We start from the raw sequence: 27,020 nt of genomic DNA on the forward strand, positions 1-27,020 counted from the left end.
CTCAGTCACCTCGATGAACCGCGTGCAGCTGATCAAACTACGCCGTCATCTTGTGTCTGTTTGTTCCAATCCAAGTCGGCTGGATCCGAGTCAGTGACGACATTCAGGTCGGACTCGGCGCCACCCTCACGCTCGGCCTCTGGGTCTTGTCTCTTCAGTTCCTCGAAGTGGTTTCGTCGGCCAGCTATCTCTTGCCCATGATGTCGGACCTCTTGAGCGACATTTGGAACTTTTTCATTCTCTTTGGCGTCTTCCAACTGGGCTTGACGCTGACGTTCTACCAGCTCTTTCGAGGCCACGGCGACGACGCCTTTGGTAGTCTCGGTCAGTCGTTCATGACAACCTACTTTGTAGCGTTTGGCCAAGTCCCTCTGGACTCCCTCAGCGTCTTTTCTCCCTCTTTGGAGGACAATATGAGCTCGAGTCCTACCGCCATGTACACGGGTGTCGCTCTTCTCATGATGCTGCACTCGGCGATCGTGGTCGTCGTGCTACTCAACGTCTTGCTGGCGTTGATGAACCAGACCGTCACGGGGGGTCTCGAGAAGGCCAAGACACGAGCGCTGATGAGTTATGCGCAGTGCATCTTGCGGCTCGAAGGCGCCATGCACCTCAACCCAGCCGAGACGATTGCACTCACGCATGTCAAGGACACTTGTGGGAAGCGAACGCTGCATCCTATCTTTTCGGAGAGTGTCCCTCGCACCAGCCTCGTGCTGACGCCAGACCAAGCCGAGACGCTGCAGCGAACAGGGGCCAGTCGCGCCGCCTGGCTCGACCAGATGCAAATTCTGGACAAGGTCGTCATGGACCAGATCGGGTTTGTGGTCGATGGTCTGGACCACGTCAGTCACTTTACCGATCTCAACGTCCGCGAGGTGTTTGCACGTGAGTTTGACGTGCTGGCGACTGCTCAACAGCAGCTGTTGGGTGCGATCGAGGTGGCGCGACGCAGCCGCGGCCAGTTCAAGAAGGAGATCCTCGCCAAGCTCGAGAAGCGAACATCCAAGGATCTTCGGAATCTTAAGGCGCAGCTTCTGAGTGCCTGGAATCGCTCGATGTCGACAGAGCCGGTTGACGACCACGCCAACTGCGTAATGCTCCACCAGATCAACCAGCGCACCACATTGGAGGCGCTTTTGACCAATAAACTTGCAGCGATCACGACGGCGCTTGCCGACGTACCCCGAGACGACGTTGTCAGCCACGTCGATGAAGAGAACGAAAAACTCCGCCTCGAGCTGGCTGAGCTGCGCACATCAACGACGAAGGAGATTGAAGTGGTGACCGCCCGCTTCGAGGCGTTGACGAGCCAGCTCAACGAGTCGGCAGAGAGGCGCATGGAAGTGATGACGGCTCATTTGGAGATGCTTTCAAGTCAACTTCGAGCAATTGCGACGCAGCAAGGTGCGATGGCAACGCAACAAGACGCCGCTGCGACACAGCAGACCGAGATGGCGATGCACCAAGACGCGATCCTATCACACCTCACCAACGACTCGAACGAATCGCGCTCGTCCTCCCTCACCCGCCGCAAAAGCCGACGCTAGCAAATTGATTCCTCGAAACATGTGTTTGATCAGCACTTGACCGCTTTCTTGCTTGAAGCGAGCATGTATATCTGAGTGATATGATCCTCACGAGGCTGGTTGTTTGGTGACTACGCATTAGGGACTGCGTGGACAGCTCGCAGAAAACATCGGTGCCTGCAGACGCATCACAAGTTTTGTTTCCGAGGGGCAAATGATGAGGTCGATGCGTTTCAACGTACTAACGTACGAGGGGTAGGGTATTATAGTCTGCCCGGCTAGCATGCATCGCCGCATCTCTGTAGTATAAAAACGCTGCCTTTGCACCCCGTCGCCTCCGCAACGGAATGTCACGAGCGCTCAACTTTGTCCAGCCCACGACTGATAGTGCACCGCTCCATCGTGTAGCGTGGTCGAGTGGGGTGGCAACAGGGATGAAGATTCGGTGCATCCGGTTTTATCCGGATACCTTTCAGTCTAAAAATAGATGGCGAGGTGCCCATATTGCAGTACGCAGATGGAAGCAAGCATGCCAGGGCTCAACCTCCTCACGCGCCGCCAGTCGGAGCTCGCGATCGACGTCTTCCGGAGCTTCGACCTCGCGGGCGCGCCGACGCTCACGAAGCGCGGCAAGACCATCCACCACGTCGTGCTCCGCGTCTTTGTCCTCGCCGACGGTAGCCGCTGCTGCATGCTGCCACGTATACGACGCGCTGTGTAGGCTTCATCTTCTACTTCAAGTCGCCAAGTGCCACCGAGCCGAGCGGTCTCATCCCGATCCAGGGCTCCGAGTTCAAGATGCACAAGTACGTCGCGGGCCACGAGAAGCTCAACATGTGCTTTGAGCTGCGCACGCCTGTCCGCGCCTGGGGTAGACACGCCCTGACTTGGCCCGCGGGGACGGTAGAGGATCATTCATCATCGATGTCCATAGGCAGCATCGTCTTGCATTACCATGGCTGCACGGAAGAAAAGGCGGACGCAGTCATTGCAACGCTCGAGGCGAGCGGCGGGAAGCGCATTTTGGGCGATTTTTCCGAATTCCACGACCACCTCGAGCACCAAGCGGGGGCCCAAGAGAACCACCACGACGACGTTAAAGCCAAGGCATCGACCTCGCCAACGCTGCCTCGGTACGACCCGCACGAAGAGGCGATGCCGGCGCTGCAGCTGCTCTACAGCACCAAGCGCGGCCAGTCGCAGCAAAACCTCGTCGATCTTCAATGGAGCTCGTTGCGCGAGCATAGCAGCCACCACCACCACAGCGACAGCGCGGGCAGTCTCAAGTGCCTCGCCGCGGCGATTGAAAACGATAACGCGCGCGTCGAGGCCACCCTCGACATCTCCAACGAGCTCTGCCACGACCTCTGCACGACCGGCGAGGCAACCCGGTCGTTCGGTCATCTCTCGCTCGGCGTACACACCCACAGCCTCGGGCGCATCCACCATATGCGCAGCCGGAGCTCGTCGTCGTCGACCGCCTCGTACGCCGAGGGCGACGTCCGCAGCAAGCGGGAGTCGCTCGTCGTTATGAGTAGCGGCGTCGACGTCAAGCCCCATGACACGCGCGTCGTGCAGGCCATCTCGCTGGCCGAGAGCTACTCGGGCAGCTTCTCGCTGCGGCAGTACACGCCGCTCAAGCTCATTGGGAAAGGCGGGTTCGGCCAAGTGATTGTGGCTCGGCACAACGAGACGCACAACCTCGTCGCCATCAAGACGCTGAGCAAGCACGCGCTAACGGCGCAGAACCAAGTCGCGCACACCAAGGCCGAGCGCAACGTGCTCATCAAGTGCTACAACCACCCGTTCATCGTCAAGCTCCACGCTGCCTTCCAGACGATCGACCATCTGCACATGGTGCTCGACTACTGCCCGGGCGGCGAGCTCTTCTTTCACCTCTCCAAAGTGGGGCGCTTCACCGAACCCGAGGCGGCGTTTTACGCAAGCGAGATCTTCCTCGCACTCGACCATTTACATGCGCACGCGATCATTTACCGCGACCTCAAGCCCGAGAACGTCCTCCTCGACCGCGACGGCCATGTTCGCCTCGCCGACTTCGGCCTCTCGAAAGAGGATGTCTCGGGCCGGAAGCTCGCAGCCACGTTTTGCGGCTCGGCCGAGTACATCTCGCCCGAGCTCTTGGCGCTCGCAGACGGCGCGGACGGCGGTGGGTACGACAAGGGCGTCGACATCTGGGCCCTCGGATGCCTCATCTTTGAGCTCCTCACGGGCCTCCCCCCTTCTACAGCGGCAAGTGCCGGGCCGAGCTCTACGCGCGGATTCGCGACGGCTACATTCCGTTTCCCGACTATCTGAGCGAAGACGCCAAGGACCTCGTGACACGCCTTCTGCACAAGGAGCCGACCCAGCGCCTCGGGTACGCGTCATCGAGCGAGATCAAGAACCATGCGTTCTTTGCCGCGCATGGGCATGACTGGGTGACTTGCATGCAGCGAAAGTGCGTGCCGCCGCGCCGCCCGTCGCCCGTCGACTATAGCAATTTTGATGCCGCGTTCACATCCGTGCCCCTGCACAAGGAAGCCCTCGAAGACATGGCGGTCTTCTCCAAGCGGCCCATCATGGGCACCGAGTACCAGCTGTTTGACAACTACAACTGGGTGCCCGACGAGATGCTCGCCAAGGACGACATTGAGCTCGACTTGCGGGGTCGAGGCCTGCACTAGGACGCACTATAGGCAATAAGATGAAGACGACCAGAACGGTTCTTTGGTGGTGTCGGCCAAGAGGCGGCATGATGCATTGTGTGTTGATCGATCCAACGCCAAGCTGGTGGTTTACTTCCACAACTTGTTGAGCGACATGTTCTGCTCCGAGTCCTTCTTCATGACCTTGGAGACGGCCATCTCAAAGTCTTCTTGCGTCACGTGGATGCGGCGTTCACGCAACGCAAACATACCCGCCTCCGTGCAGACAGCCTAGCAGAGGTAGTAGCATCATCGCATCAAGGCGTTGGGGAGGCGGAGAGGACGGACCTTGCATTCGGCGCCCGACGACGTCGGCATCTTCTCTGCAATGACCTTAAGGTTGATGCCACGGAGAAGGTTCATGCGGCGCGAGTGAATACGCATAATGTCGACGCGCGACTACAGCAAGCGTGCACCGGATAAGAAAACAGAAGAGGATAGATCGCGAAGGACGCACCACTTCGGTCGGGTTGGGAAACTCAATCTTGCGATCGATACGGCCCGGGCGAAGCAAGGCCGCGTCGAGGATATCGATACGGTTCGTGGCCATGATGACCTTGATGTTCTGCGCGGGCTCAAAGCCGTCGAGCTGGTTGAGGAGCTCGAGCATCGTGCGCTGCACCTCCGAGTCGCCGCCGCCTTCCATGCGCGAGCTACCGATCGAGTCGATTTCGTCCATGAAAATGATCGATGGCGCGGCTTCGCGAGCCATGATGAAAAGCTCGCGCACCATGCGAGAGCCCTCGCCAATGTACTTTTGGACAAGCTCCGCGCCCGAGACGCGAATGAACGTGCAGTCCGTGTGGTGTGCCACCGCGCGCGCGAGGAGCGTCTTGCCCGTACCGGGAGGGCCGTAGAGAAGCACGCCCTTGGGCTGCGCCACACCGAGCGAGTCAAAGAGCTCTGGGTGCTTGATCGGCAGCTCAATGACCTAAACACATGCACCCATGAGGCCTTGCAGTCAGAGCACGAGCCTACTTCTTTGATTTCGCGGATCTGCTTGTCGAGACCACCGATCATGTCGTACGTCGAGTCGGGCACCTTCTCGACCTTCATCAAGCTCACGAGCGGGTCGACCTTCGTGGGCAGAATCTTGTGCAGGACGTAGCTGTCGTTGCGCAGCGCGACGCGCGTGTTGGGTGTGCACTTGGTAATGTCGATGGCCTTGTCCACGTCGACGACGTACTTGCCTTCGGGTTGACCTTGACGAGCACCTTGGACTTGCCCATCTGCTTGACGACCTCGCCGACGTACGAGCCCGGCTCTTGCAGCAGCTGGAGCTCCTCGCGCAAGAGGCGCACTAGCAGCAGCATGACAAGATGGCTCCACCTGCATGGCCATACCCTTCGAGTTGAGCTCATTGCGCTGGGCCTGGAGGCGGCGCAGGTTCATGGTCTTGTCCCGGACCGTGAGCTCGAGGTGCTCGATCTTCTGGCGGTAATAGCTCGTCAAGCCCTCGGCTCCGTCGGTCATCTTAAAGCTGCGGTAGTAAATTACCCAAATCTTCGGCCGCAAACCCCGACTTCCGACAGCTTTTGACGCATCCGCACTTTGCAGGGTCCGCTGTCCCCGGACCCGATGCGCACTTAAAAATAGCGCACCTAACATAAACATCGCATTTAATCAAAGCGCACTTGTATGGCCTTCACGACTTGATTCCTTTGCAGCTCAGCTCCTTGCACTACGAGGCCAGGAGGCCGTGGGCGGAATATCTCTGGCTTCGTGTCCTCGATGCCATGGCTCGGAGGTGCTTTGGCCTCGTACGTACTAGTAGTCGGCTGTACCGGCCAGCATACCGACGCCGTGAGAGAAGGGTCTCGGTGGATCGTTCGAGGGATTGGTGCGACAGGGCGCAGTATCCGGCATAAACCGGATACCCGACCTCGGGCTTCCAGTAAAGTGGGCAAAGCGAAAGCGGCCAAGCATGATCGAAGTCATCCTGAACGACCGCGTCGGCAAGAAGATCCGCGTCAAGTGCAACGAGGACGACACGGTCGGCGACCTCAAGAAGCTCGTGGCCGCGCAGGTCGGGACGCGGCCCGAGAAGATCCGCATCCAGAAATGGTACACGATCTACAAGGACCACATCACGCTCGAAGACTACGAGATCCATGATGGCATGGGCCTCGAGCTCTACTACACGTAAGCGACGAAACACCGAGTGTCTATTTTATCGCGTCCATGTCCATGTCCATCATGTGCCCAACCCGGGTGATCGCACATTCTTGCTTTTTCCATGCGCTGTCTGTGGGGCCTCGGTACTACGGCGCTCGGCCTCGCGCTGGCGACCGCGCCGCCGACCGACACGTCGACGCATTCGAGCTACTCGACAAGCCAAGGGTCGCAATCCACGGTCCACCACCAAGCTGGCGATGCGCCACGCAGCATTGAAGGCGCCACGAACAGTTTGCTCGGCGTGCCGCTGCCACCACTGCGTACTGCCGCCACGTTGAGTGGAGCGCCGGGCTTTGGCACCAGTCTTCTTCGAGGCAATGGGGCGTCACCGACGCTGAGCACCGGCTGGAGCGGGCAGCTAGGTGCGACGCCAAGCTTTGGTAGCCCTGGCTTTACGTCGGGCAATACTGCGGGTCTCCAGAGCGAGCGAGCGTCATTGGCTGGGGGCGGCGAAGACGCTTTCGGCCCGTCGCTCGATTCGACTGGAGGCGGCCATGCGTTTGGCGGTGGTTATGACGCGCCCGGTCTCGGCCAAGCCAACCGGCTTGGCGGCGTCAGTAATGCGATGACAACAAACGGAGGCTTCTTTCGCGCGTAATCCCATAGAAATGAACAACAGCCTCGCGCCTTCTTCCTCTTCCCAATGCGTCTTGCGCACGTCAGAGTGGCCTTTCAACCACCAAGACGGCTGCGACAATGTCGGTCAACCGGCATGATCGGTGCTGTCAATGGCCAAGCATGCAGTAGTAATGAATAAAACGTACAATACTTTTCTAGATATTCTATAAAAAGGGTTAGGGTAATGGTTAGGGTCTACTTAATTTTTCGTCTTTCCAGCAATATTGCCAACCATGTTTTCCACCCCCAAAAGGTTCAAGAAACTAGAAAATAAGGAAATTTGGCAAAAATGCAATCTTGTGGTTGCCAAGATATAGCAAGACGATGTGCACACATTAATACGTCTTCTTGTCACCAGCGCAGCCGTAGTACGTCGTGTCGATCTCGGTCCACTTGGAGATCTTGATCGGGTTGGTGCCGTTCTTGATGCCTTGGAGGAGCGTCCACGACCGCTTCGGCTCGGTGATGCCCCACGTGGCCTTGAACTCGGGCGTAAAGTCCTCGACGGTGCCGCCGGGGAAGCAGTTTTCGTACATCATGACCATGATCTTCTCCATCTCGTCTTCGATCGTCGGGTCGTCGAGGTTGTCGCGCTTGCCTTGCGCGTACACGGCCGCGCGCCACTCGCGCTCCTTGTCGTTGTCAGGCTCGGCGCTGTCACGCGTCATGATCTGGCCGCTCTCGCGCAGATCTTGCTTGGTCGTCGAGACACGGTCGCACTGGTTGTTCATGTCGACGAGGAAACCGTTGAGCTCGTAGCGGTAGCTAAACTTGCCGAGCTTGGACGCGTCCGTGAGCTCCAAGTACGTGTTGGGGATGTCCTTGAACCAGCGGGCGGTCGCCGAGTCCGCATCCACGTCCATGGTCTTGCCCTCCTGGAGCATATGGGGCTTCGAGTTGCCCTGCACCATGTGCATGCCGCCGTTGTACTTGACGTTGCACTGCACAAAGTTGCGCTTGTCGCTGGCCGGCACGTCCTTGAGGCGGCACTCGCGGTAGATCGTATGCAGAAGGTCGATCATCGCGTGGTGGAAGTAGAAGATCGGGTCGTTGTTCGAGTTGGCGTACATCATGTCGCCGCCGAGGATCGCGTGGAAGATGTTGTGCACGTTGGTCTCGATGGCCGCCGAGATCGTCGTCAAGTCCGGGTACTTGCCCGCGGGCATGATGAGGCGCTTGATGGCCTCCATGCCGAACCGGTCGTCGTACTTGACCGTGTTCCAGTTGCCGCGCTGGATCGGGTTCTTGGTCTTGAGGTAGTAAATGTCGTTGGCGGCGTTCGAGCAACTGAGCACCGAGTTGCACTTCTTGTTGCGGAACGACACCGAGTCTTGGACGTAGTCAATGTACGGCAGCGTGAGGCACTTGAACTCGGGCGAAAGCGACCGCAGCATCTCTTCGTAGCCGAGGAGGAAGCGGCGGTGCCAGAAGAGGAACGCACACGTCGACCCGTGCGCCTCGCCAAACGTCATGCCGTTCTTGTGCATGCGCACGAACATCTGGTGGTTGCCGTTGTTCGTGGCCATTGTGATCGCCTTGAGGTACAGGTCCTTCTCGGGCTGCGAGTGCATGCGCCACGACCGGCGGACGCGGTCACCGCACGTCGCGCTCGGCGACGGCGACGGAGAGGGCGACGGAGATGGCGACTGCGACGGAGATGGCGAAGGCGACGGCGACGGCGACGGCTTGACCGTGAGCTTGGCCGCGTAGGCACCAACGAACGAGGACGGCTCGCCCTTGCCGCCCTTGAGGATGCACGTGTTGGTGAAGCTGTTCCAGACGTAGTGCGTGCAGTCCTTGGTCTTGGCGCAGTCGGCGCAGCAGTCGGTAAACTTGGTGCGGCTCGTGCTCGTCAAGTCGTTGCCCATGTAGTCGGTATCACGCTCGACGAGCGCGCACTGGTCACCACCCGGCACCGGCACAAACGGAGTCGTCGGCACCGGCGTCGCGTTGGCGAGCTTGGCCGCATATGCGCCGGGCACGGGCGCGCCGCCCTCGTTCGGGGTGCCACCCTTGAGGATGCACGTGTTGGTCATGCTGTTCCAGACGTAGTGCGTGCAGCCCTTGGCCTTGGCGCAGTCGGCGCAGCACGCATCGTGGTTGGTGCGGCTCGTTGTCGCGAGGTCGTTGCCAAAGTAGTCGGTGTCCTTCTTGACCGCGCTGCACTGAGCGTCGCTGGGACCGGCCTGGAGCGTCGCAGCGAACGCGCCGTCCACCTTGACCGGCGCACCCGGCACGCCGCCCTTGAGAATGCACGTGCTCGTGTAGCTGTTCCAGACGTAGTGCGAGCACCCGAGCGTCTTGTTGCAGTCATCGCAGCACGCCGCATGGTTGGTCTGCGTCGTCGTCGAGATATCGTTGCCAACGTAGTCCGTGTTAGAGAGCACGGTGCTGCACGTGGCAGCTTGCGCGGACGCGGCCGCGAGCGCAATACCAATCAGTTGGGCCTTCATGGTGGTCGACGAGAAATCGCAGAATGACCTGACCGTCAAGCAACAGCGAGACCATGTGTAATCGGACCCGTGCAGAGGCATTGGTCGTCCGCGGTAGCGTCCCACCATGAGCCGCACCACCCGACTCTGCATCTCCTCTGCATGGTGGTTGTGGCCCGTCTTTGGCGTCATGTGTTGTGGCACCAGATTGCGGTCGTGGCAAGCTCGTACCGCATCCCTCCCAGCGCCTTCGACCAAGCCAGGGCTTGCGTATGCTGCTGATGGTTGCCCGCAAGCAAGGGCAGTCGCTATGGTTGCCCGCAAGCAAGGGCAGTCGCTCGCTCGGTGCCAACGAGCGTCGTCGGTGCTGCGGCGTCTGGCCAATCAAACGGACCACGCGCTTTTTTGCATCATGTGTCGCATCTTGTCGTATGCGGCGGGCGTGGCGCATTGATACAAACATCCAGTTTATTGGCTGGCATCATCCAGGCGAGGAAGGATACTTGGAAGCGAAGCCGACCAGGCGGCAGAGACTCAATGACGGCATTGCACGTGTTCGCACTGCTTTACCAACGCACGTTGTTGTTCGGCGCGTGGTAGCTCGTGCGCCAGGAAGCTACTACGAACGTAGCGGCGCATAGTTTATCTGCCGACGCGTCGTCGACGATGTAATGGTCGAGTGGGATCGGCACGCCGGATCCGTTGCCATCCAGCGTGGACGTGGCAGACGACGAACGAATACGGCTGAATCAATCCACCCACCGATGTGTTGTTGTTGCTGTCTGTACCGGTAGGCACACGTCTTGATGTCGTTTCTGTGGCCTCCGTCCGTGGGCGAAACTGGGTACCAGCAGTGTTTGGTATGGTGTTAATTGTGTGCATCCCAGATCGCACGAGCATATTATGCATGCACCGTCTGCGCGGCTGTGACGAGAGAGAACGGTGAGATCCAGCGGCGCGTTTCTCGGTCGTCAGCGCAGATAGCTCGCGCAGATGGGTCGGGCAAAATGAACGCAAAATGACGGCACTCAAAGATATGCAGTGCATGTACCATCATGACACTCGACCTCGAGCCATTCGAGGCGACCTCGTACTATGCATATATCGCAACACTCAGCTCTCAGTGGCAGGAGAAAAGATCGTCGACAACGACCAAAATCCGACGACCGTCATGAGGCTGAGGCTGATAAATTCGCATTTCGCACGCCATGTTGCACGATTGTGTGGCTGGTAATTACTACCGGTACATGCGCGGTTGCAATCCACCCAGAAGGCCGTCCGTGGTACTGAAGTAGTACGATGTACGGATTCTGCCAGATTCACTCGCGTCGTATCCATCGCAAGCCCACATCGCAAAAGGCGACGTCCAGCGGCATGGAGTTTAGAGCATCGAGGGACGTCTGGATGTCCTTTTTATCAATCTGGTCAATGGAGATCAAGTGTCGTCATGCGGCGACTCTAGCATAGCCGCAGGCATACCACCGGTAGCCGAGTCAAGGCGAGATAAACGAGCCAAGGACCGGGATCGGGTTCGGCAGATCAGTCCCGAACCAAACATCGCCATTATTTCCATCAAGCCAAACGATATTAGTTTCGATGCGTCTCTGGCGCGCTCTGCGGTCGCTCGCACTCGTCCTTGGGTTGGGCTACGCCAAGGTAGTCTACTTGCGACGGCGGGCGTATGTAGCGCCGAGCGACTCGGCCTTTGGCGTGCACGAGTACCACGATGAGAAGCTCTTTGTCGGCAGACGACCCCATCGCCACTTGCTCGACGCTCCATTTGGTACTGGCGCTCATGCCGACACCATCCAGGACGCCCATGCACACGTACAAGCCGACGGCGTCAGCGCCTCGGACGCGGGCTTTGCCGCCGAAACTGCCGCCGACCAAAGCGACATTTACTACGAGAAGCTCATTGTGTTCAAGAAGAGCCACACGTCGTCGGCGGATGCTGTGGATATGGCGGCCGCGCAACTGCAGCACCACGGACGCGTGCAAGCTTCGGACGCCAACGAGCGGGCGGAGCAACGCCAGACGCTGCAGTGATACTCGACTGCGTTGTACTACTGTATGTTGACAATGACACCACCACGGGATTTATTGTCTTGATTGATACCGCGTCGACAGTAGGAAGGATGAACTTAGTCTTCGAGTGGCAGCTAGGAAACAGTGACACTGCAAATGATGACCACGATCATCCCGACCCATCAGTAGCCCTTGACGGGTCTTGCTGGACTCTGCGGCGTACAACAAACAGGCTCACGTTCAAGCTCGAACGATGCGGCACGTAGAATGGCTCCGACAGTAACCCGAAGGACGCGCAAGCTCTCCACGCACTCCTGAACACACCACCCAACAAGCCAACACACGCGTACGACGATGGCGCACCGCCTCGATCCTGTGACGGATAGTGTTACCTGAGCGGCGATACATGGCCACACCGCTGCTGCACACGTTCGTTGCTCTCTCGCCAATATCTGACACACCTCGTCGAGTGCATCGGACCGTTCCATTGTTGTCGGGCTGGCGATCTTTCAAGTTGAAGTTGTTTTGGCCTTTCAAAATCGTATCCATTTTCCGAGGTCCTCTACAATATAATGTGCGAGTACCTTTGTCACCAGTCTTTTACGGCCAGTCAAAAAGCGGTTGGTCGTATTTTGAATTGAGCCATGAAGCGCGGGGTCGAGTCCGTCCTTGGGAAGAAGAAGGCGCGCAGCGACGCGCCGGCCTTGCATGTCGAGGAGACCGAGGAAGACTTGGTCTTCGAAGACCCGTATGGCGACGACCTCGAGGACGAAGAGATGGTCTCGGAGGATGCGGCCGACGACGACGACGTCGACAGCGATGACATGGACGTCGAGACGCCTGCGCAGACGATCGCGGCCGACGACGAGGACGAGAAGGAGCCGACGACCAAGGTGTGGCTGCCCAACAAGGAGAAGCTCGGCGAAGACGAAGTCCTCGACTACGACTCGTCGGCGTACGATCTCTACTACGCCATGTCGGCCGAGTGGCCGTCGCTCTCGTTCGACATTGTGCGCGACAACCTCGGCGCGTGCCGCACCAAGTTTCCCATGAGCATCTACGTGGTCGCGGGCACGCAGGCGGCCAAGGCGTCGGACAACAAGATCACGATCATGAAGATGACCGAGCTGCACAAGACCAAGCACGAGAACGACTCGGACGACTCGGACGCCGACTCGGACGACGACGACGACGCCGAAGAGGGCGACCCGGTGCTCGAGTCGCGCTCGATCGACCACCACGGCGGCATCAACCGCATCCGCGCGATGCCGCAGTCGTCCAACATCGTCGCCACGTGGGCGGATACGCGCAAGGTGCACCTCTACGACATCTCCAAGCAGCTCCAGTCGCTCGACGGCAAGAACCCGGTCGGCATGTCGTCGACGGCGGCGCCTGTCTTTACGTTCACGGGCCATGCCGACGAAGGGTTCGCGATGGACTGGTCGCCGCACACGGCCGGCTCGCTCCTTACCGGCGATTGCTCCAAGTACATTTACCACTGGGTCAACAACGGCGCGTCGTGGGTTGTCGACAAGATCCCGTTCACGGGCCACAAGGCGAGCGTGGAGGACCTCCAGTGGAGCCCGCTCGAAGGCTCGGTGTTTGCGTCGTGCTCGGCGGACAAGACGGTCCGCATCTGGGACATTCGCACCAAGACGCGGTCGATGATCGAGGTCAACGCCCACGACCAAGACGTCAACGTGATCTCGTGGAACCGTAACGTGTCGCACTTGATCGCGTCGGGCTCGGACGACGGTTCGTTCAAGATTTGGGACTGCCGCAAGTTTGGGTCGCCGGCCAAGGACGAACCGATCGCGCACTTCCGCTACCACACGGCTCCCGTCACGTCGATCGAGTGGCACCCGAGCGACGAGTCGATGCTTGCGGTCTCGGGCGCCGACAACCAGATCTCGATCTGGGACATGTCGGTCGAAGAGGACACGGAGCAGCACCCGAGCAGCGAAAAGCTCGACGTGCCGCCGCAGCTGCTCTTCATCCACCAAGGCCAGACCGACATCAAGGAGCTGCACTTCCACCCGCAGTGCCCCGGTCTCCTTGTCAGTACGGCCGCCGATGGCTTCAACGTGTTCAAGCCCGCCAATATTTCCTAAATTAGATGCTATTACCTTCTCTTCCTCTCCATTGCTCTCTCTTCGTCACGTCGTCTTGCGATTAGCGTAGAGAGGAGGTGTGTTGAGATGAAATCATCGACGATCGCCATGCCGTCGTCATGGTGGCTGTGATTGGACAAAAATCGATGAAAATCACGATGGTAGCCAATGAAACGCGGCGATGCATTGCCTCCCATAGAAAGGCCAGATCAAATTCGGCGAATGGCGGACCAACGCAGCTGGGCGGCGTCGCTCGCTGTGCCCATTGCGTGCTTCACGGCAGGGTACCTCTCGCACCACTTCATGACGCGGCCGCTGCCGCAGACCAAGTTCCACATTGATGCAACGTTGGCGTGCCTCAAGAAGGAGATGTCGCCGTTGACCAAGACGTCGTCGTGGATCAACCTCGGCTTCTGGACGCGCGACGATGGCAGCGCCGTGACGTCGTACCCCGAAGCGTGCGAACTCCTCGCCCTCAAGCTCGGTCGCGCTGTGCAGCTCGAGGCCCATGACATCGTCCTGGACGCTGGCATTGGCCGCGGGGACCAATGCGTGCTCTGGGCCACCCACTTCAAAGTCGCCAAGGTCATCGGCCTCGATGTGACGCCGACGCACCTCGAGGGCGCGCGGTCGCTTGTAAAGGCATTGGACCTCTCGTCGACCATTGACGTCCATGACTGCTCGGCGACCGCGCTGGCTGCGCTGCCCAACCTCGCGCTCACAAAGGTCATCAGCTGCGACGCCGCGTACCATTTCGAGACCCGGTTCGCGTTCCTCTCGGAGGCGTTCAGCGTGCTTTTGCCCAACGGCATGCTGGGCATGGTCGATTGCGCCGTCTCGCCTGAGCTCCTTACGTGGAAGGGCTTTGAGCAGGCGCGGCTCCGGGCCATGTGCTCGATGGCGAGCATCCCGTTTGCGAACCTCTGGACCACCGACATGTTTACGGAGAAGCTCACCAAGATTGGCTTCCACGACGTGCAGGTGACGCCGCTGGACAGTATTATGACGGGCTTTGGCGCCTTTGCCGAGGCCCAAGGGCGGCTGCTCGAAGACTGGGGCCTCGCCGACGGCTTTGAAAAGATCCGGATGACGGGTCAAATGCTCTTGCACCTCCATGAGCTCCAGTACCTCACCTTTGTACTCGTGACCGCGCGCAAGTAACCGCGTTGCGTTGATAACGGATTAACATAGTATATCGACAATAATCTCCACCTTGGATCTTATTCTGTCTTGATGCGCGAGTCGTCGTCCTCCGACTTGATGCCATCGTTTTCTGAGCTGATGGCGGCGCAGCAGCTGCTGTTGGGCGGCGAGGGCCATGGAATCGCGTGGAACCGGGCTGCGAGATCGCGGTACGGTGTACATCGCGCCTTGTCCGTCATGGCAGCGCGCCCGCTGGAGCTCGGGAGGACCCACACTTCGCACGACGGCGGCAGCGGCCAGTCGGGCGGCAGGCTGGACGGGTCTTGTCGCCCCGTCTCGACCTATGAATGCCGCAATGAGTCGTATGACAACATGGTCGAGGCGAGAAATAACTTCACCTTTTTCAGCGGCGGATCGAAGAGAAAAGTGTATTGCCGCTTTCCCATGAACGCAACAAGCATCGGCCCATGTGCATAGACGCTGTTGCAATCGCCCGTGTGCAGCGTCGCCTTGACGCGCTGAATGTGCGCACGCATGCGGTCGTAGAACTCGCGTGTCCATCTCTGCACTACGCACCATTATTCAGTTGGCAATGCATATATGGACGATGCGCAACAAGAAGAAACATACTTGTAGCTTTGCCGTACGCAGCCGCGTCGTTGCCAGGCTACCATGACCACCACGATATGAGCACGACATGCGTCGAGTAGTCCAGAGATCCGGTACCTCGTGGCCCAGGTCGGAGAAGCCAATGCCGAGCTCATGCGGCATAGCGTTTTGGTCTGACATGCTCCAGTCGGGCGGCAATACGCCGCGCCAGCGCTGGCCATGAAAGTCGCCCATGAGCAACTTCCACATGCGGTTGGACGGGTTGCTGTACGAGAAGCCGCCTAGTTCGCCATCCATACGGTAGTAGAATCATGCGCAGTGGGAGGTCGATTTAATACTCTGCCACGCATTGTCGGACGGATTGTGCCCCACGACAAGTAGGCGCAAGGCCACGTCGGCGTGGTGCGTGCACTCGGTCACCGCTTCAAAGCAGGCGTCGCAGATGCCGTGATAGCGCTCTTGCCACTTGCGCACGAGCACGGCTGGCTTGGCCTTCTTGGGCGGCAAGCGCGGGGTGGCCTCGTCAGCGACCGGTCGCTTCATGGGCGCGCTTCCTGCCGCAAACCGGAATTTGTCAAACATCGTTCCTGGATATGCGCATCGAAGGTCCGCCTTTCTCGGAACCGACTGCGATTTGTAACCGAACGGACATAGCCGGCTAGCTGGACGTGCTGTCGTAAACCGGTTAGTCGGTTAAACCGGCTAGGTGCGCATCTTGGCTGTTGCCGATTGGGTGCGCTTTTCAACTGCGACAAAACGCTCCATTTTTGAAGATTGCTATCAGCCAATCCGCGCCGAGTAGTACACATAAGACTTGAGGACGAGAAAAAAGATACCGGGCATCTCATAGCTAGCACCTTGGTCGGGCACCGTTCCTACCTACTGGTTCCAACCTTGGGGCCGTGCCGCCACAGAGTGTAGTAAGAAGACATGACGGGCCGCATACCGCGGTCGGTCACTTTCGAGAGCCCTGCAAATGGAACACGAATATACTAGTATTCCATTCATTCAATCAATCCAACATGTATTCAATCCAAGAACAAACAGTGCTTGCTCGACCTTTCGAAGGATGGAAATTTAGCGATGGAGACGAGGGACGATACCATCTGTCGCAGCTGGTGCTATGCTATTGTGTGCCGTACAAACCAAGCGTCCACTTTTTGGCGGTCCGCGATCATTCCCACCCACCGCACCAACTCGGCTTGCATTTTGCTCATTTTTGAATTTCCAACTTGACCATGGGTAACCATATCTCGTCTACGACGCTTGTCGGCGTAGCACTCTTCGTCCGTGTCGCCGTCGGCGAGACCTACGACGTGATCATCATTGGCAGTGGCCCCGGCGGCCTCGTTGCTGCCGAATACCTCAGTCGCAATGCATCCACGTCCGTGCTCGTCCTCGAAGCCGGCGGCCCGTCGCTCGCGGCCACTGGTGGCATCGACATTCCAGGCTACGCCCAGTCGCAAGGCCTCACACGCTTCGATATTCCCGGCGAGTACTCCAACGTCGCATTCCAAGGCGACAACAAGTACCGCATGAACACCGACTGGATCGCGTCGCCCACGGGTCTCTACCTCGGCAAGGTTATCGGCGGCAGCTCGTCGCTCAACGGCATGCTCTACTTTCGCACGCCTGACTCGTATGTGACCGAGGCGAGCTGGCCCAACGACGCCGCCACCGTCACCGCGGGCTTCTCGGCGATTGAAACCATGTTTACGTCCACCAACAACCCGTCACCGGATGGCACGCGGTACCTTCAGGAGGCGTACAACGTCATGCGCAGCGTCTTGGGTGGTGGCGGCTACACCGAGTCGAGCAACCTCAACAACGACCGCAACGCCAAGAGCAAGAGCTACGGCCACCCGCCGTTCGCGATCAAGAACGGTCTGCGCGACTCGCCAGCCAAGACGTTTCTCGGTGTCGCCAAGGCCCGGTCCAACTTCAAGCTCATTTCGTCAGCGACCGTCTCGTACATCATCCAGTCCAAGGGTACCGCGACGGGGGTCGTCTACACGACCAATAACGGCCAGACGGTGACAGTCAACCTCTCGTCCCGGGGGGCGGTCGTCGTCGCGGGCTCGGCGGTCATGACGCCCAAGATCCTCATGCAGTCGGGCGTCGGTCCGTCGAGCCAACTCAACTTGCTCAAGAACAACGGCAACTTCCCGGGTGTGAGCAGTGACGCGGCCAACTGGGTTGTCAACGAGAACGTCGGCAGCAGCTTGTTTGACACGCACCAGCTGCTTATGACGTTCTCTCGCAACGACATGAAGACGTTTGCCCACACGCAGAGTCCGTCGGCGGCGATCAGTCAGTACATGACGCAAGGCCGCAGCGGTCCGTGGTCGAGTCCGGACCCGGTCCAGATTGCGTATGAGAACTACAACGTGAACGGCCGGGCGTACCAGTTCCAGGTCACGACGTTCTGTCACGGCTTCAACTGGGGCAGCAACAACCCCACCGAGTTTGGCGTCGCCGTGTACGTCAACAACCCGATCTCGCGCGACAGCGCACGCTTCACTAGCGACGGGCGCTACCATCTCGACACGGCGCGCAGCATGTACAACGACCCGCGCGACCGCGAGGCGCTGGCCAACTATGTCGACAAGCTGCGAGGTATGATGAACGCACAAGGTGTGGCGACCGTCATCCCGGGAAACGGTGTTCCGTCGATCGACTTTGTCAACAACAAGGTCGAGGGGGCCAACCACTATGGCGGCAGCTGCTACACGTCGGGCGACAAGTCGGATACCAAGCGCTGTGCAGATGAGACGTTCCGGGTTGTCGGTGCCAAGAACATTTTCGTTGGCGACGGCAGCTTGATGAAGGAGGGCACGGTCAACCCGTACGGCTTTATCATGTACGCCGGGTACCAGACCGGTGTCAACATTGCCAAGGCGATCGCTGGCTACAGCGGTGTGACGCCATCGACGCCGTCAACGTGCACCGACGTTGAGAACGACGTCGACTACTACGGCAACGACATTGGTGCCACGAGTCGTGCATCGGCAGACGCTTGCTGCGCCGACTGCGCGGCCAAGCCAGGTTGTTCCGTGTACGTCTGGACGAACTACAACGGTGGTATGTGCTGGTTGAAGAGTGGTCGCGGCTTGAAGTCTTCGCAGCCTGGCGCCAAGGCCGGTGGCATCCACGCATCTGCTTCTGGCTGCGGTATTCCCGAGCCCAACACGGACTTTGCGGGCCAAGACGTCGGGAACGTCCCAGGCACCAACCCCAGCGACTGCTGTGCCGCGTGCAAGAAGAACAAGGCGTGCAACGCCTACAGCCTCTGGAGCAACACGTGCTGGCTCAAGAGCGGCCACGACGGACGCAAGGCCGCCCCGGGCACGACGGCGGCGGTCGTCAACAAGTGCTCGGCGCTCGACATTAGCACCGACTACGTCGGTAACGACATCGGTCGCGCCGCTGCGTCTACTGCCGACGACTGCTGCGCGAAATGCCGCAACACGAACGGGTGCGGTGCCTTCTCGTGGTACCAGGGTACGTGCTACTTTAAGAGCAGCAAGGGCAGCACCAAGGCGAATGGCAACGTCATCTCGGCCACGGTGCTCATGTAAACTAGACACCATTTTTAACCTCTGTACACTACGAATAATCCAAACGAATTGATCTGTCGCTCCTTGTCCAGCGACAAGAAAAGAGGGTAGAACGCAAGCGCATGCACTGCACGCAGAGGTTGCTCAACGCTAGCGTTGCGTTACACTTCATGTCGAACGACATGGCGTGGTCACTTTGAGCTTGTAGGTAATACCTAGCAATATAAAGGAAATAAATTCATATCTTGCTAATTTATACGCTTTGCTCGTGCGGCGTGGGTTGTTACAACCGACTCTGTGGCGAGCGACAGCCTCGATCCTGCAAGTGTGCAACAAAAGTTCCTTTCAGCGACAAGATCAAAGCCCCGTGCAAATGGCTGATAAGCCCCTGGTTTCAAAGATGCGCTGTCTAACCACACCTTGCCTGCATCCAAGGACCATCTCGCCCGCACAAGTAGTTCATGAATCACATGCATCTTGCCTGGGCGATGCAAATCCTCATATCATGAGCCACCTTGACCAGCCCTAGTATCTTGAGGTTTGTATGTGCATACAAACCACAAGTCCAACCAAGCCGACAAGGTGACCAGCCGGGCGAATCAGTACCAGGTCACGACGGTCTACGACGGCTTCAACTGTTGAGCTGCAATAGCCCTCGGGTGGTTCCATTTGACACGACAGTCATGGAAAGAACACAGCCGTTTGTCATCTCATCTGTGGAGATGACGAAGATTTCAATGGAAATGCTTTATCCACCCGCTGTAAGCATTTCGTCTACCGGCTCAAATGTGTCCATGCAAGGAGAGAAACGCACGAGAATGGATTGCTGGTGGCGACGCGATGTGCTGTACGTCTGGCGGTTTGGGCGTTTGGCGATTAAATATGGCATTTCATTGTTATAAATGGCATATGCCATTATTAACAAATTGTCTTTTTCTCTCACTGTACGCGTCTTTCGTCGACATGACGTAGCACGTCCAGGTTTCCACAATGTCCTCTACCCATGGACCAAGTTTCGCCGACTTCGTGTTCCGACGTGATTTTGGCGCCCAGCCAGCCCGGCACGAGGTGCTCGGTTCGTGTTGCTCCCTACGATTGGCTAAAATTGAAAACAAAACAACCAATCAAGCGTTGATACTGGATTGCCTCTTAGACTCGATGACTTCAACATGCATTCTTACGGGTAATTAATTTAATTAAATTCAGGTGAAATAGGCTCTCCATGGGAAGAGGATGCGTGCTCAAAGCATGCAAAGGCTGACAAAGGCGGCAAACGCAGTGTCTTCGTTGCCGTCGCACGTCTGTACACAGTGCAGAGCCCATGGCACCATGCCAGAGCAGTACCCGACGGCCTCGTTGTACGTCGAGTACGCCTGCAGCACTCGGCACACGGGCCGCTTGAGCTGCAGTGGCATGCGATAGGCAGCAACGTGAGCTTCGATAAGGTTGTACCAGGGGCACTCGCCACAAGGGCAGATGTAATCGTCGACGAGAAGGTCCGTGGTCTTGTGCTTTAGTTGAAACGGAGCTTCCGCGCTCGACGGCATGGCATGGACATCCAAGTCGTCGTGAACGGCGCAGCCTTCGGACGAGCACTCTGTATGCACCTCTTCGTCATCAGCGTTGTCGGGCTGCTTGGGCGACGACCACCAATAGGTGGTCTTTGCGTCGTCGCTGTCGTCGTACCAGGTCGGGGCGTCCTGCTCGTCGAGGGCGTCGGCGAGCCATGCGACGAGCGTCTCCCTGCACGCCTCGAGGAAGGCGATCGCGCTTATCAAGGCGAAGACGAGAAGGTTCGTCGTGATCTTGTTGGGCATGGTCGCTGCAAATTACAAACTGGCGCGACATTGCACCTGCTGGATTTGCAGTTTCCACGCAAACACGCCTTTGATTGGCTCTTCGATTTTCAGGCTTCCATCGTTCCAGCACGATGATTGGCTGATTTGGCACTCCATGGCCGAGTTGGATGTCGAGCGCGTCGGATCATGCAACAAGGTCGCGGGCTGCGCCTGTCTGCTGCGGCGTACAGTCCCACGAGCCCGTTCGACGCTGCGTCGCTGGTATTTCCTCCCGTTGCACTGCACGAACGCTGCCGCCACCACGACCAGTGCAAGTAGCTCTGCCACCACGCACGCCTCGACAGTTTATCTCGCGTCTTGGCGGTAAATGCGGAGCGTTGGCATAGAGCCCTTAAGTGTGCAATTGCTAAAACTGAAGCTCTAACGTTAGTACTACTTTGGGCATCGACGAAGTGTCAGCTTGCGGTGTCGCAGGCGGGTGCGGCCAACACAGGTCATCGACCACGATGATCGCCATCCAGGGTTCATAAACAAACTCTTTTATGGGCCCTTGTTGCCATGATTCGGTTTTTGTATCTGCGTCTGCTGCTGGTGCGTCCTGGATATGCACGCATCTTCATCTATGTCACCAAGGGTCATTACGGGTAGACAAGCCTTGTGCAGACTCGAAATGGCACTTCAAGCCATTCTATGACCACGTCTTCACTGATGATGGGGTTTTCACAATGGCGAGCTTGCTCAGGGGGCAAAAGGTGTAATGCCTTCATTACTGCCATGACCTCGGGTGAGGGGAGGCGGGTTGCTTAGTAGGCTTCCACATCTAGACTACTAGCTCTCCGACTGCTCGCAAGCTATGCCCCTTCGTGAAAAGGTCGTCTCAACTTCCTGCGCGCGCAAAACACCCAAAGGGAATGCATCCCAAGGTTGCTAGAAGCTCACACTCATGAATAAACAAGTCATGGTGATAAATCCCTCTAAAAAGTTAGGCCGCAGTGTCATTGTCGTCCATTGCCTCAAACGTACGGGGCAGGCGCATGTGCGGCATGTTCTTTCCATGGGGCTTGGGGCCCGACAAGACGGAAGCTTGGACGTTGACACCGGCTTGGTATCCCGAGTACATGATGAAGCCGTACGGGTTGACCGTGCCCTCCTTCATTAAGCTGCCGTCGCCAACGAAAATGTTCTTGGCACCGACAACTCGAAAGGTCTCGTCCGCGCAGCGCTTCGAGTCCGACTTGTCGCCCGACGTGTAGCAGCTGCCGCCGTAGTGGTTGGCGCCCTCGACCTTATTGTTGACAAAGTCGGTCGACGAGACGCCCGCGGATGGCACGACGGCCGCCGCGCCCTTGGCCGCCATCATCTTGCGAAACTTGTCGACGAAGCTGATGAGCGCCGCGCGGTCGCGCGGGTCGCTGTACATGCTGTGGGCCGTGTTGATGCGATAGAGGCCGTCCTTGTCAAACCGGCCGCTGTCGCGCGAGATCGGGTTGTTGAGGTAGATCGCGACGCCGATATGCTTGGCGCCATCGCCCGGCGCAAAGCCGTGCGTGAACGTTGTGACTTGGAACTGGTACATGCGGCCACCCACTTGGTAGTTTTCATACCCGATCAAGACAGGCGGCGACTGCGCCCAGGGCCCCGAGTGGTTTCCGAGGAGGTACTGTTTCGTAACGTCTGCGGGACTCTGCGACTGCTGGAAGGCCACCATGTCCTTGCGCGAGAACGTCATGAGCAGCTGGTGCGTGTCAAAGATGCTGCTCCCAACGTTCTCGTTGAGGACCCACTTGGTTGGATCCTTGCTCACACCGGCAAAGGTGCCATTGTTCTTGAGCAACTCGAGCTGCGCCTTGGGACCGACACCCGACTGCATGAGGATCTTGGGCGTCATGACCGCCGAGCCCGCCACGACGACACCCCCCGCGGCGAGAGGTTGACTGTCACCGTCTGGCCGTTATTGGTCGTGTAGACGACACCCGTCGCGGTACCCTTGGACTGGATGATGTACGAGGCCGTCGCCGACGAAATGAGCTTAAAGTTGGGTCGGGTCTTGGCGGCACCGAGGAACGTCTTGGCCGGCGAGTTCCGCAGACCGTTCTGAATCGTGAACGGCGGGTGGCCAAAGGTCTGGTGCTTCTTGTTGCGCCACGCGTCGGCGTTCATGGCTGTCGCCTCCTTGTACCCGGCGCTCGTGAGAACGTCGGTGAGGACGCGGTACGCCTCTTGCGCATATCGCTTGCCATCAACGGAAGGAAGATCCGTCCAGCCAAAGACCTTTTCGATGGCCGCAAAGCCTTGGTGCACCGACGACGCCGCGTAGGGCCACGACGCTTCCGTCACGTACGAGTCGGGTGTGTGGAAGTAGAGCATGCCGTTGAGCGACGAGCTGCCACCGATGACCTTGCCGAGCCAAAGCGACCCCGGCGACGCAATCCAATCCTTGCCCATGCGGTACTTGGCGTCGCGCTGGAAGGCCAAGTTGGTGTACTCGCCAGGAATGTCGAAGCGCGTGAGACCTTGGCCCTGGGCATACGCTGGGACGTCCTTGCCGCCCGTGACGGCGAGTGACGGCCCACCGGCTTCGAGGACGAGCACCGAGATGCCAGCGTTGCGGCTGAGGTACTCGGCGGCAACGAGGCCGCCAGGACCGCTGCCAATGACGACGACATCGTACGTGGCGCCAAGCACAGCGCGCATCACGACCGTCAGCAGCACAAACGCGTAGCTCCACTGGTTGCCCATTGCAAGGTAAATTGAAAAGTGAAAGCCATCACAAGTCGCAGAGCGTCCGGCAACCTATCAGCGCTCTCGAATGAGTCCCATGTGATCGATTCCAGATGACGCAATGAATGAAAATCGCATCGAACGCGTTTTATGGGTTAAACGCACTTCGCCCAGTAAGCCTTGGTTGGACGACTACAATAATCGTACGCTAGCGCGACCTGCTACCACACACACAAATCCATAGCTTATCGCATCGTGCATACGCTCAGCACTATTGGTGCACCAACAAACGTTTTGTGTGTTGCTTGTCGCCTACGCGGCTGTGGATGGTCCAGTACGAATAAAAACATGTTTAAACCTATTTAGCGTGGTCGGAATGCGGAGGTGGAAAGTGCAAACTGGAATTTTGCTATCAGTATTTGCGCGCAATCCGCGCAGAAGAAAGATTCAGGCGTCATGACTGGGCCACCGCCCGCGTCTGCTGCGGGTGGTTGTTTGGCAACGATCGGCCCCGGTGTCTCAGATAAAACAATGAATTTGATTATAGAATAAAAGATTGACAAGACGAGGATCGAACAGCAGACTCACGCAATGACCACGGCCGAAATCACACCCGTCTTGGTACTGGACGCACCTTTGGCGCTCTTCAAGTAGCAAACCCCTTGAAACCACGAGAAGGATTTGCAGCCCGCTCGGTTGCGGCACAGCGCACAGCACCCGGTCGCGGCGGCGGCTGGCGCGCTGCCCAAGTCATTGCCAAAGTAGTCGACGTCAGACTCGAGCGCCGAGCACTTGTTGACGGTGGCCGCCACGACGCCCAGCGCAGAGCGCGGCGCGTTGGAACCGCTCTTGAGCCAGCAAATGTTGTTCCAAATGCTGTACGCGTTGCAGGCTGGGTTGCTCTGGCACGCAGCGCAGCACACCGCCGGTGTACCCCCCGGCACATTGGCGACGTCTTGGCCGTCAAAGTCCGTGTTGGCGAGCGGTGCGCCGCATGACGAGAGCGGAGGCGACGTCGTGAAACCAGACTTGGCCCCCGGCTTGGACGAGGAGGGGCCTGCGGCGTTCTTGAGCCAGCACGTTCCGCCAGCCGTATTCGTCCAGACGTACAAGACACAGCCGGTCGTGGCTGCACAGTCGGCACAGCAATCGTTGGCTGACGCCCGCGACGTCGACTTGATGTCATTGCCAAAGTAGTCGAGATCGCTCTGCAGGTTGGTGCACGAGCCAGCGGGAGGCGGGGTCGTCGTCACCGGCGGTGTCGTCACCGTGCCACGGAAACCCGACTTGGCACCTGGCTTGGACGACGGCGCGCCGGCAGCGTTCTTGAGCCAGCACGTCCCGCCGTTGTTGCCTGTCCACACATACAAGGCGCAGCCGGCGGTCGCCGCGCAGTCACCGCAGCAGTCCGTCGCCGACGCCCGCGACGTCGACTTGATGTCGTTGCCGTAGTAGTCGAGATCGCTTTGCAGGTTGCTGCACGAACCAGGCGGCGTCACAGGTGTGGTGGACCCAGAAGCAATCGCTTTGGCAACGTTGACGCCGGTCTGGTACCCGGCGTACATGATAAAGCCGTACGGGTTGACCGTCCCCGTCTTCATCAAGCTGGCGTCACCGACGAAAATGTTCTTGGTACCAACGACACGCAGCGTCTCGTCCGCACACCGCTTGGCGTCCGAGCCGTCGCCGGACGCGTAGCAGCTGCCACCGTAGTGGTTGGCGCCTTGAATGTTGGCGTTGACAAAGTCCATCGATGAGACACCAGCGTTCGGCACGACCTGGGTTACACCTTGGCTACTCATCCATCCGCGGAGCTTGTCGAGGTAGTTGGCCACGGCTGCTCGGTCTGTCGGGTTGCTATACAGGCTGCGCGCCGTGTCCAAGCGGTAGCCGCCGTCGCTACTGAAGCGCGCACTGTCGCGCGAGATCGGGTTGTTGACGTACACGGCGACACCAAACTCGGTGGGGCTGTTGCTGCCCCAGTTGAAGCCGTGCGTGAACGCAGTCACCTGGAACTGGTACGCCCGGTTGTTGAAGTTGTAGTTTTCGTATGCGATCAAAATCGGATCCGGACTCGCCCATGGCCCGCTGCGACCTTGCGTCATGTACTGCGTGATCGCGGCGGTTTGAGACTGCGAGTACGAGAAGGTGACCATGTCGTTGCGAGAGAACGTCATGAGCAGTTGTTGCGAGTCAAACATGCTGTCACCGACGTTCTCGTTGACGACCCAGTTGGCCGCATCGCCACTGACACCCGGCGAGTTGCCTCGGCTCTTGAGCAAATTGAGTTGGCTCGACGGACCAACGCCCGACTGCATGAGGATCTTGGGCGTCATGGCTGCACCACCGGCCACAATGACGGCACCGTTGCCCGACAGACTCGCGGTCACGGTCTGGCCGCCGGTGGTGTAGACGACACCCGTCGCAGTACCCTTGGACTGAATGATGTACGAGACGGTCGCTGACGAAATGAGCTTGAAGTTGGACCGGGCCTTGGCGACACCGAGAAACGTCTTGGCTGGCGAGTCGCGCAGACCGTTCTTGATCGCGAACGGCGGGTGGCCGTAGCTCTTGCTCTTGGCGTTGCGGTCGTTGTTGAGGTTGCTCGACTCGGTGTAGCCGCCACCGCTGCCAAGAACAGAGCGCATGATGTTGTACGCTTGCTGGTTGTAGCGGACACCGTCGGGCGACGGGTTGTTGGTGGCCGTAAACATGGTCTCGATCGCCGAGAAGCCAGCGTTGACGGTCGCCACGTCGTTGGGCCAGCTCGCCTCGGTCACATACGAGTCGGGTGTGCGAAAGTAGAGCATGCCGTTGAGCGACGAGCTGCCGCCGACGCACTTGCCGAGGTAGAGGCCGGTGGGCGACGACACCCAGTCCGTGCCGTAGCGGTACGCCGCGTTGCCGCCAAACGCAATGTTGGTGTACTCGCCCGGAATGTCAAAGACTGTGAGGCCGTTCGCCTGGGCGTAGCTAGGAAAGTTGTTGCCACCCGACGCCGCGAGGGTCGGGAGACCGGCCTCCAAGACGAGCACCGAGAGCGATGCGTTCCGGCTGAGGTACTCGGCGGCGACGAGGCCACCGGGACCGCTTCCGACGACGATGACGTCGTAGGTGTCGGCCATCGCGACACCGAGGGAGAGCAAGGCGAGGCCGTACGATGTCGTGTTGCCCATGGCGATGGAAATCGAAAAGTGACCTTCTCATTGAGCTGCAATTTGAGAAACGGTGGGAATGCGGCGACGAGTAGCTCGAGAAAATTTTGGCGCCAGCACCTGGTGCCAGCTCCGGACCCGTGAGTCATCTCCGGTATCAGCAGTGGAAAAGCACCTTCAACTGGACGCTTCCATACAAGTCCAGCTATCTTTACACCCTTTAAAATGGTCGCATCAATCTCTATACATGTGAAGCCAAGTTGTAGAGCCAGTGGACTCCATTGCGTGTGCGTTCGCAAGCTTGCCACGTTGGTACCTTAATCCAAGCACACACGCTCGCGGGACACACCTTCCGTGTTTTACATCCTTGTACAAATAAGATCTTAAAACGTACTACCGATCAGCATCCAAGCACCTTGAGGTTGCATCTCACTGGACGCA

General features: G+C 58.7%; 14 protein-coding genes across 14 annotated transcripts; 8 read left to right on the forward strand and 6 right to left on the reverse strand.

Moving 5' to 3' along the window:
• Positions 1-11: 11 nt before the first annotated feature.
• Positions 12-1,550, forward strand: SPRG_01473 (hypothetical protein; the record flags this gene model as incomplete). The annotated part of the gene is made up of 1 exon (XM_012339683.1): positions 12-1,550. The coding sequence occupies exon 1, from the start codon at positions 198-200 to the stop codon at positions 1,548-1,550; it is 1,353 nt and encodes a 450-aa protein (XP_012195073.1). The 5' UTR covers positions 12-197.
• Positions 1,551-2,040: 490 nt separating this feature from the next.
• Positions 2,041-4,281, forward strand: SPRG_01474 (AGC/SGK protein kinase). Its single transcript, XM_012339684.1, has 3 exons — positions 2,041-2,206; positions 2,251-2,400; positions 2,464-4,281. Exons 1-3 carry the CDS (start codon positions 2,047-2,049, stop codon positions 3,843-3,845), a joined length of 1,692 nt encoding a protein of 563 aa, XP_012195074.1. The 5' UTR covers positions 2,041-2,046; the 3' UTR covers positions 3,846-4,281.
• On the reverse strand, positions 4,235-5,755 carry SPRG_01475 (hypothetical protein). The gene is made up of 5 exons (XM_012339685.1): positions 5,578-5,755; positions 5,213-5,534; positions 4,692-5,165; positions 4,523-4,633; positions 4,235-4,465 (listed from the first exon to the last, which is right to left on the reverse strand). Exons 2-5 carry the CDS (start codon positions 5,288-5,290, stop codon positions 4,325-4,327), a joined length of 804 nt encoding a protein of 267 aa, XP_012195075.1. The 5' UTR covers positions 5,291-5,534; positions 5,578-5,755; the 3' UTR covers positions 4,235-4,324.
• A 356-nt stretch (positions 5,756-6,111) lies between these two features.
• On the forward strand, positions 6,112-6,416 carry SPRG_01476 (ubiquitin-like protein 5). Its single transcript, XM_012339686.1, has one exon. It carries the CDS (start codon positions 6,159-6,161, stop codon positions 6,378-6,380), a length of 222 nt encoding a protein of 73 aa, XP_012195076.1. The 5' UTR covers positions 6,112-6,158; the 3' UTR covers positions 6,381-6,416.
• A 54-nt stretch (positions 6,417-6,470) lies between these two features.
• On the forward strand, positions 6,471-7,007 carry SPRG_01477 (hypothetical protein; the record flags this gene model as incomplete). The annotated part of the gene is made up of 1 exon (XM_012339687.1): positions 6,471-7,007. The coding sequence occupies one exon, from the start codon at positions 6,471-6,473 to the stop codon at positions 7,005-7,007; it is 537 nt and encodes a 178-aa protein (XP_012195077.1).
• A 355-nt stretch (positions 7,008-7,362) lies between these two features.
• On the reverse strand, positions 7,363-9,480 carry SPRG_01478 (hypothetical protein; the record flags this gene model as incomplete). The annotated part of the gene is made up of 1 exon (XM_012339688.1): positions 7,363-9,480. The coding sequence occupies one exon, from the start codon at positions 9,478-9,480 to the stop codon at positions 7,363-7,365; it is 2,118 nt and encodes a 705-aa protein (XP_012195078.1).
• A 1,575-nt stretch (positions 9,481-11,055) lies between these two features.
• SPRG_01479 (hypothetical protein) lies at positions 11,056-11,505 on the forward strand (the record flags this gene model as incomplete). The annotated part of the gene is made up of 1 exon (XM_012339689.1): positions 11,056-11,505. One exon carries the CDS (start codon positions 11,056-11,058, stop codon positions 11,503-11,505), a length of 450 nt encoding a protein of 149 aa, XP_012195079.1.
• Positions 11,506-12,103: 598 nt separating this feature from the next.
• On the forward strand, positions 12,104-13,626 carry SPRG_01480 (hypothetical protein). The gene has a single exon (XM_012339690.1). The coding sequence runs from the start codon at positions 12,129-12,131 to the stop codon at positions 13,593-13,595; it is 1,467 nt and encodes a 488-aa protein (XP_012195080.1). The 5' UTR covers positions 12,104-12,128; the 3' UTR covers positions 13,596-13,626.
• A 191-nt stretch (positions 13,627-13,817) lies between these two features.
• Positions 13,818-14,813, forward strand: SPRG_01481 (hypothetical protein; the record flags this gene model as incomplete). The annotated part of the gene is made up of 1 exon (XM_012339691.1): positions 13,818-14,813. The coding sequence occupies one exon, from the start codon at positions 13,818-13,820 to the stop codon at positions 14,754-14,756; it is 939 nt and encodes a 312-aa protein (XP_012195081.1). The 3' UTR covers positions 14,757-14,813.
• A 2-nt stretch (positions 14,814-14,815) lies between these two features.
• On the reverse strand, positions 14,816-15,931 carry SPRG_01482 (hypothetical protein; the record flags this gene model as incomplete). Its single annotated transcript, XM_012339692.1, has 5 exons — positions 14,816-15,079; positions 15,137-15,306; positions 15,369-15,405; positions 15,465-15,628; positions 15,686-15,931. Coding segments are annotated over 5 exons (881 nt in total), but the record flags the coding sequence as incomplete, so codon positions are not given.
• A 601-nt stretch (positions 15,932-16,532) lies between these two features.
• SPRG_01483 (hypothetical protein) lies at positions 16,533-18,988 on the forward strand. The gene has a single exon (XM_012339693.1). It carries the CDS (start codon positions 16,586-16,588, stop codon positions 18,923-18,925), a length of 2,340 nt encoding a protein of 779 aa, XP_012195083.1. The 5' UTR covers positions 16,533-16,585; the 3' UTR covers positions 18,926-18,988.
• Positions 18,989-20,082: 1,094 nt separating this feature from the next.
• SPRG_01484 (hypothetical protein) lies at positions 20,083-20,727 on the reverse strand. Its single transcript, XM_012339694.1, has one exon. It carries the CDS (start codon positions 20,719-20,721, stop codon positions 20,146-20,148), a length of 576 nt encoding a protein of 191 aa, XP_012195084.1. The 5' UTR covers positions 20,722-20,727; the 3' UTR covers positions 20,083-20,145.
• A 932-nt stretch (positions 20,728-21,659) lies between these two features.
• SPRG_01485 (hypothetical protein) lies at positions 21,660-23,454 on the reverse strand. Its single transcript, XM_012339695.1, has 2 exons — positions 22,689-23,454; positions 21,660-22,647 (listed from the first exon to the last, which is right to left on the reverse strand). Exons 1-2 carry the CDS (start codon positions 23,440-23,442, stop codon positions 21,686-21,688), a joined length of 1,716 nt encoding a protein of 571 aa, XP_012195085.1. The 5' UTR covers positions 23,443-23,454; the 3' UTR covers positions 21,660-21,685.
• A 554-nt stretch (positions 23,455-24,008) lies between these two features.
• Positions 24,009-26,630, reverse strand: SPRG_01486 (hypothetical protein; the record flags this gene model as incomplete). Its single annotated transcript, XM_012339696.1, has 1 exon — positions 24,009-26,630. Exon 1 carries the CDS (start codon positions 26,598-26,600, stop codon positions 24,009-24,011), a length of 2,592 nt encoding a protein of 863 aa, XP_012195086.1. The 5' UTR covers positions 26,601-26,630.
• Positions 26,631-27,020: the final 390 nt, after the last annotated feature.

The sequence above is a fragment of the Saprolegnia parasitica genome (assembly GCF_000151545.1).
Source record: "Saprolegnia parasitica CBS 223.65 unplaced genomic scaffold supercont2.3, whole genome shotgun sequence".
NCBI classification, from domain to species: Eukaryota; Oomycota; class Saprolegniomycetes; order Saprolegniales; family Saprolegniaceae; genus Saprolegnia; species Saprolegnia parasitica.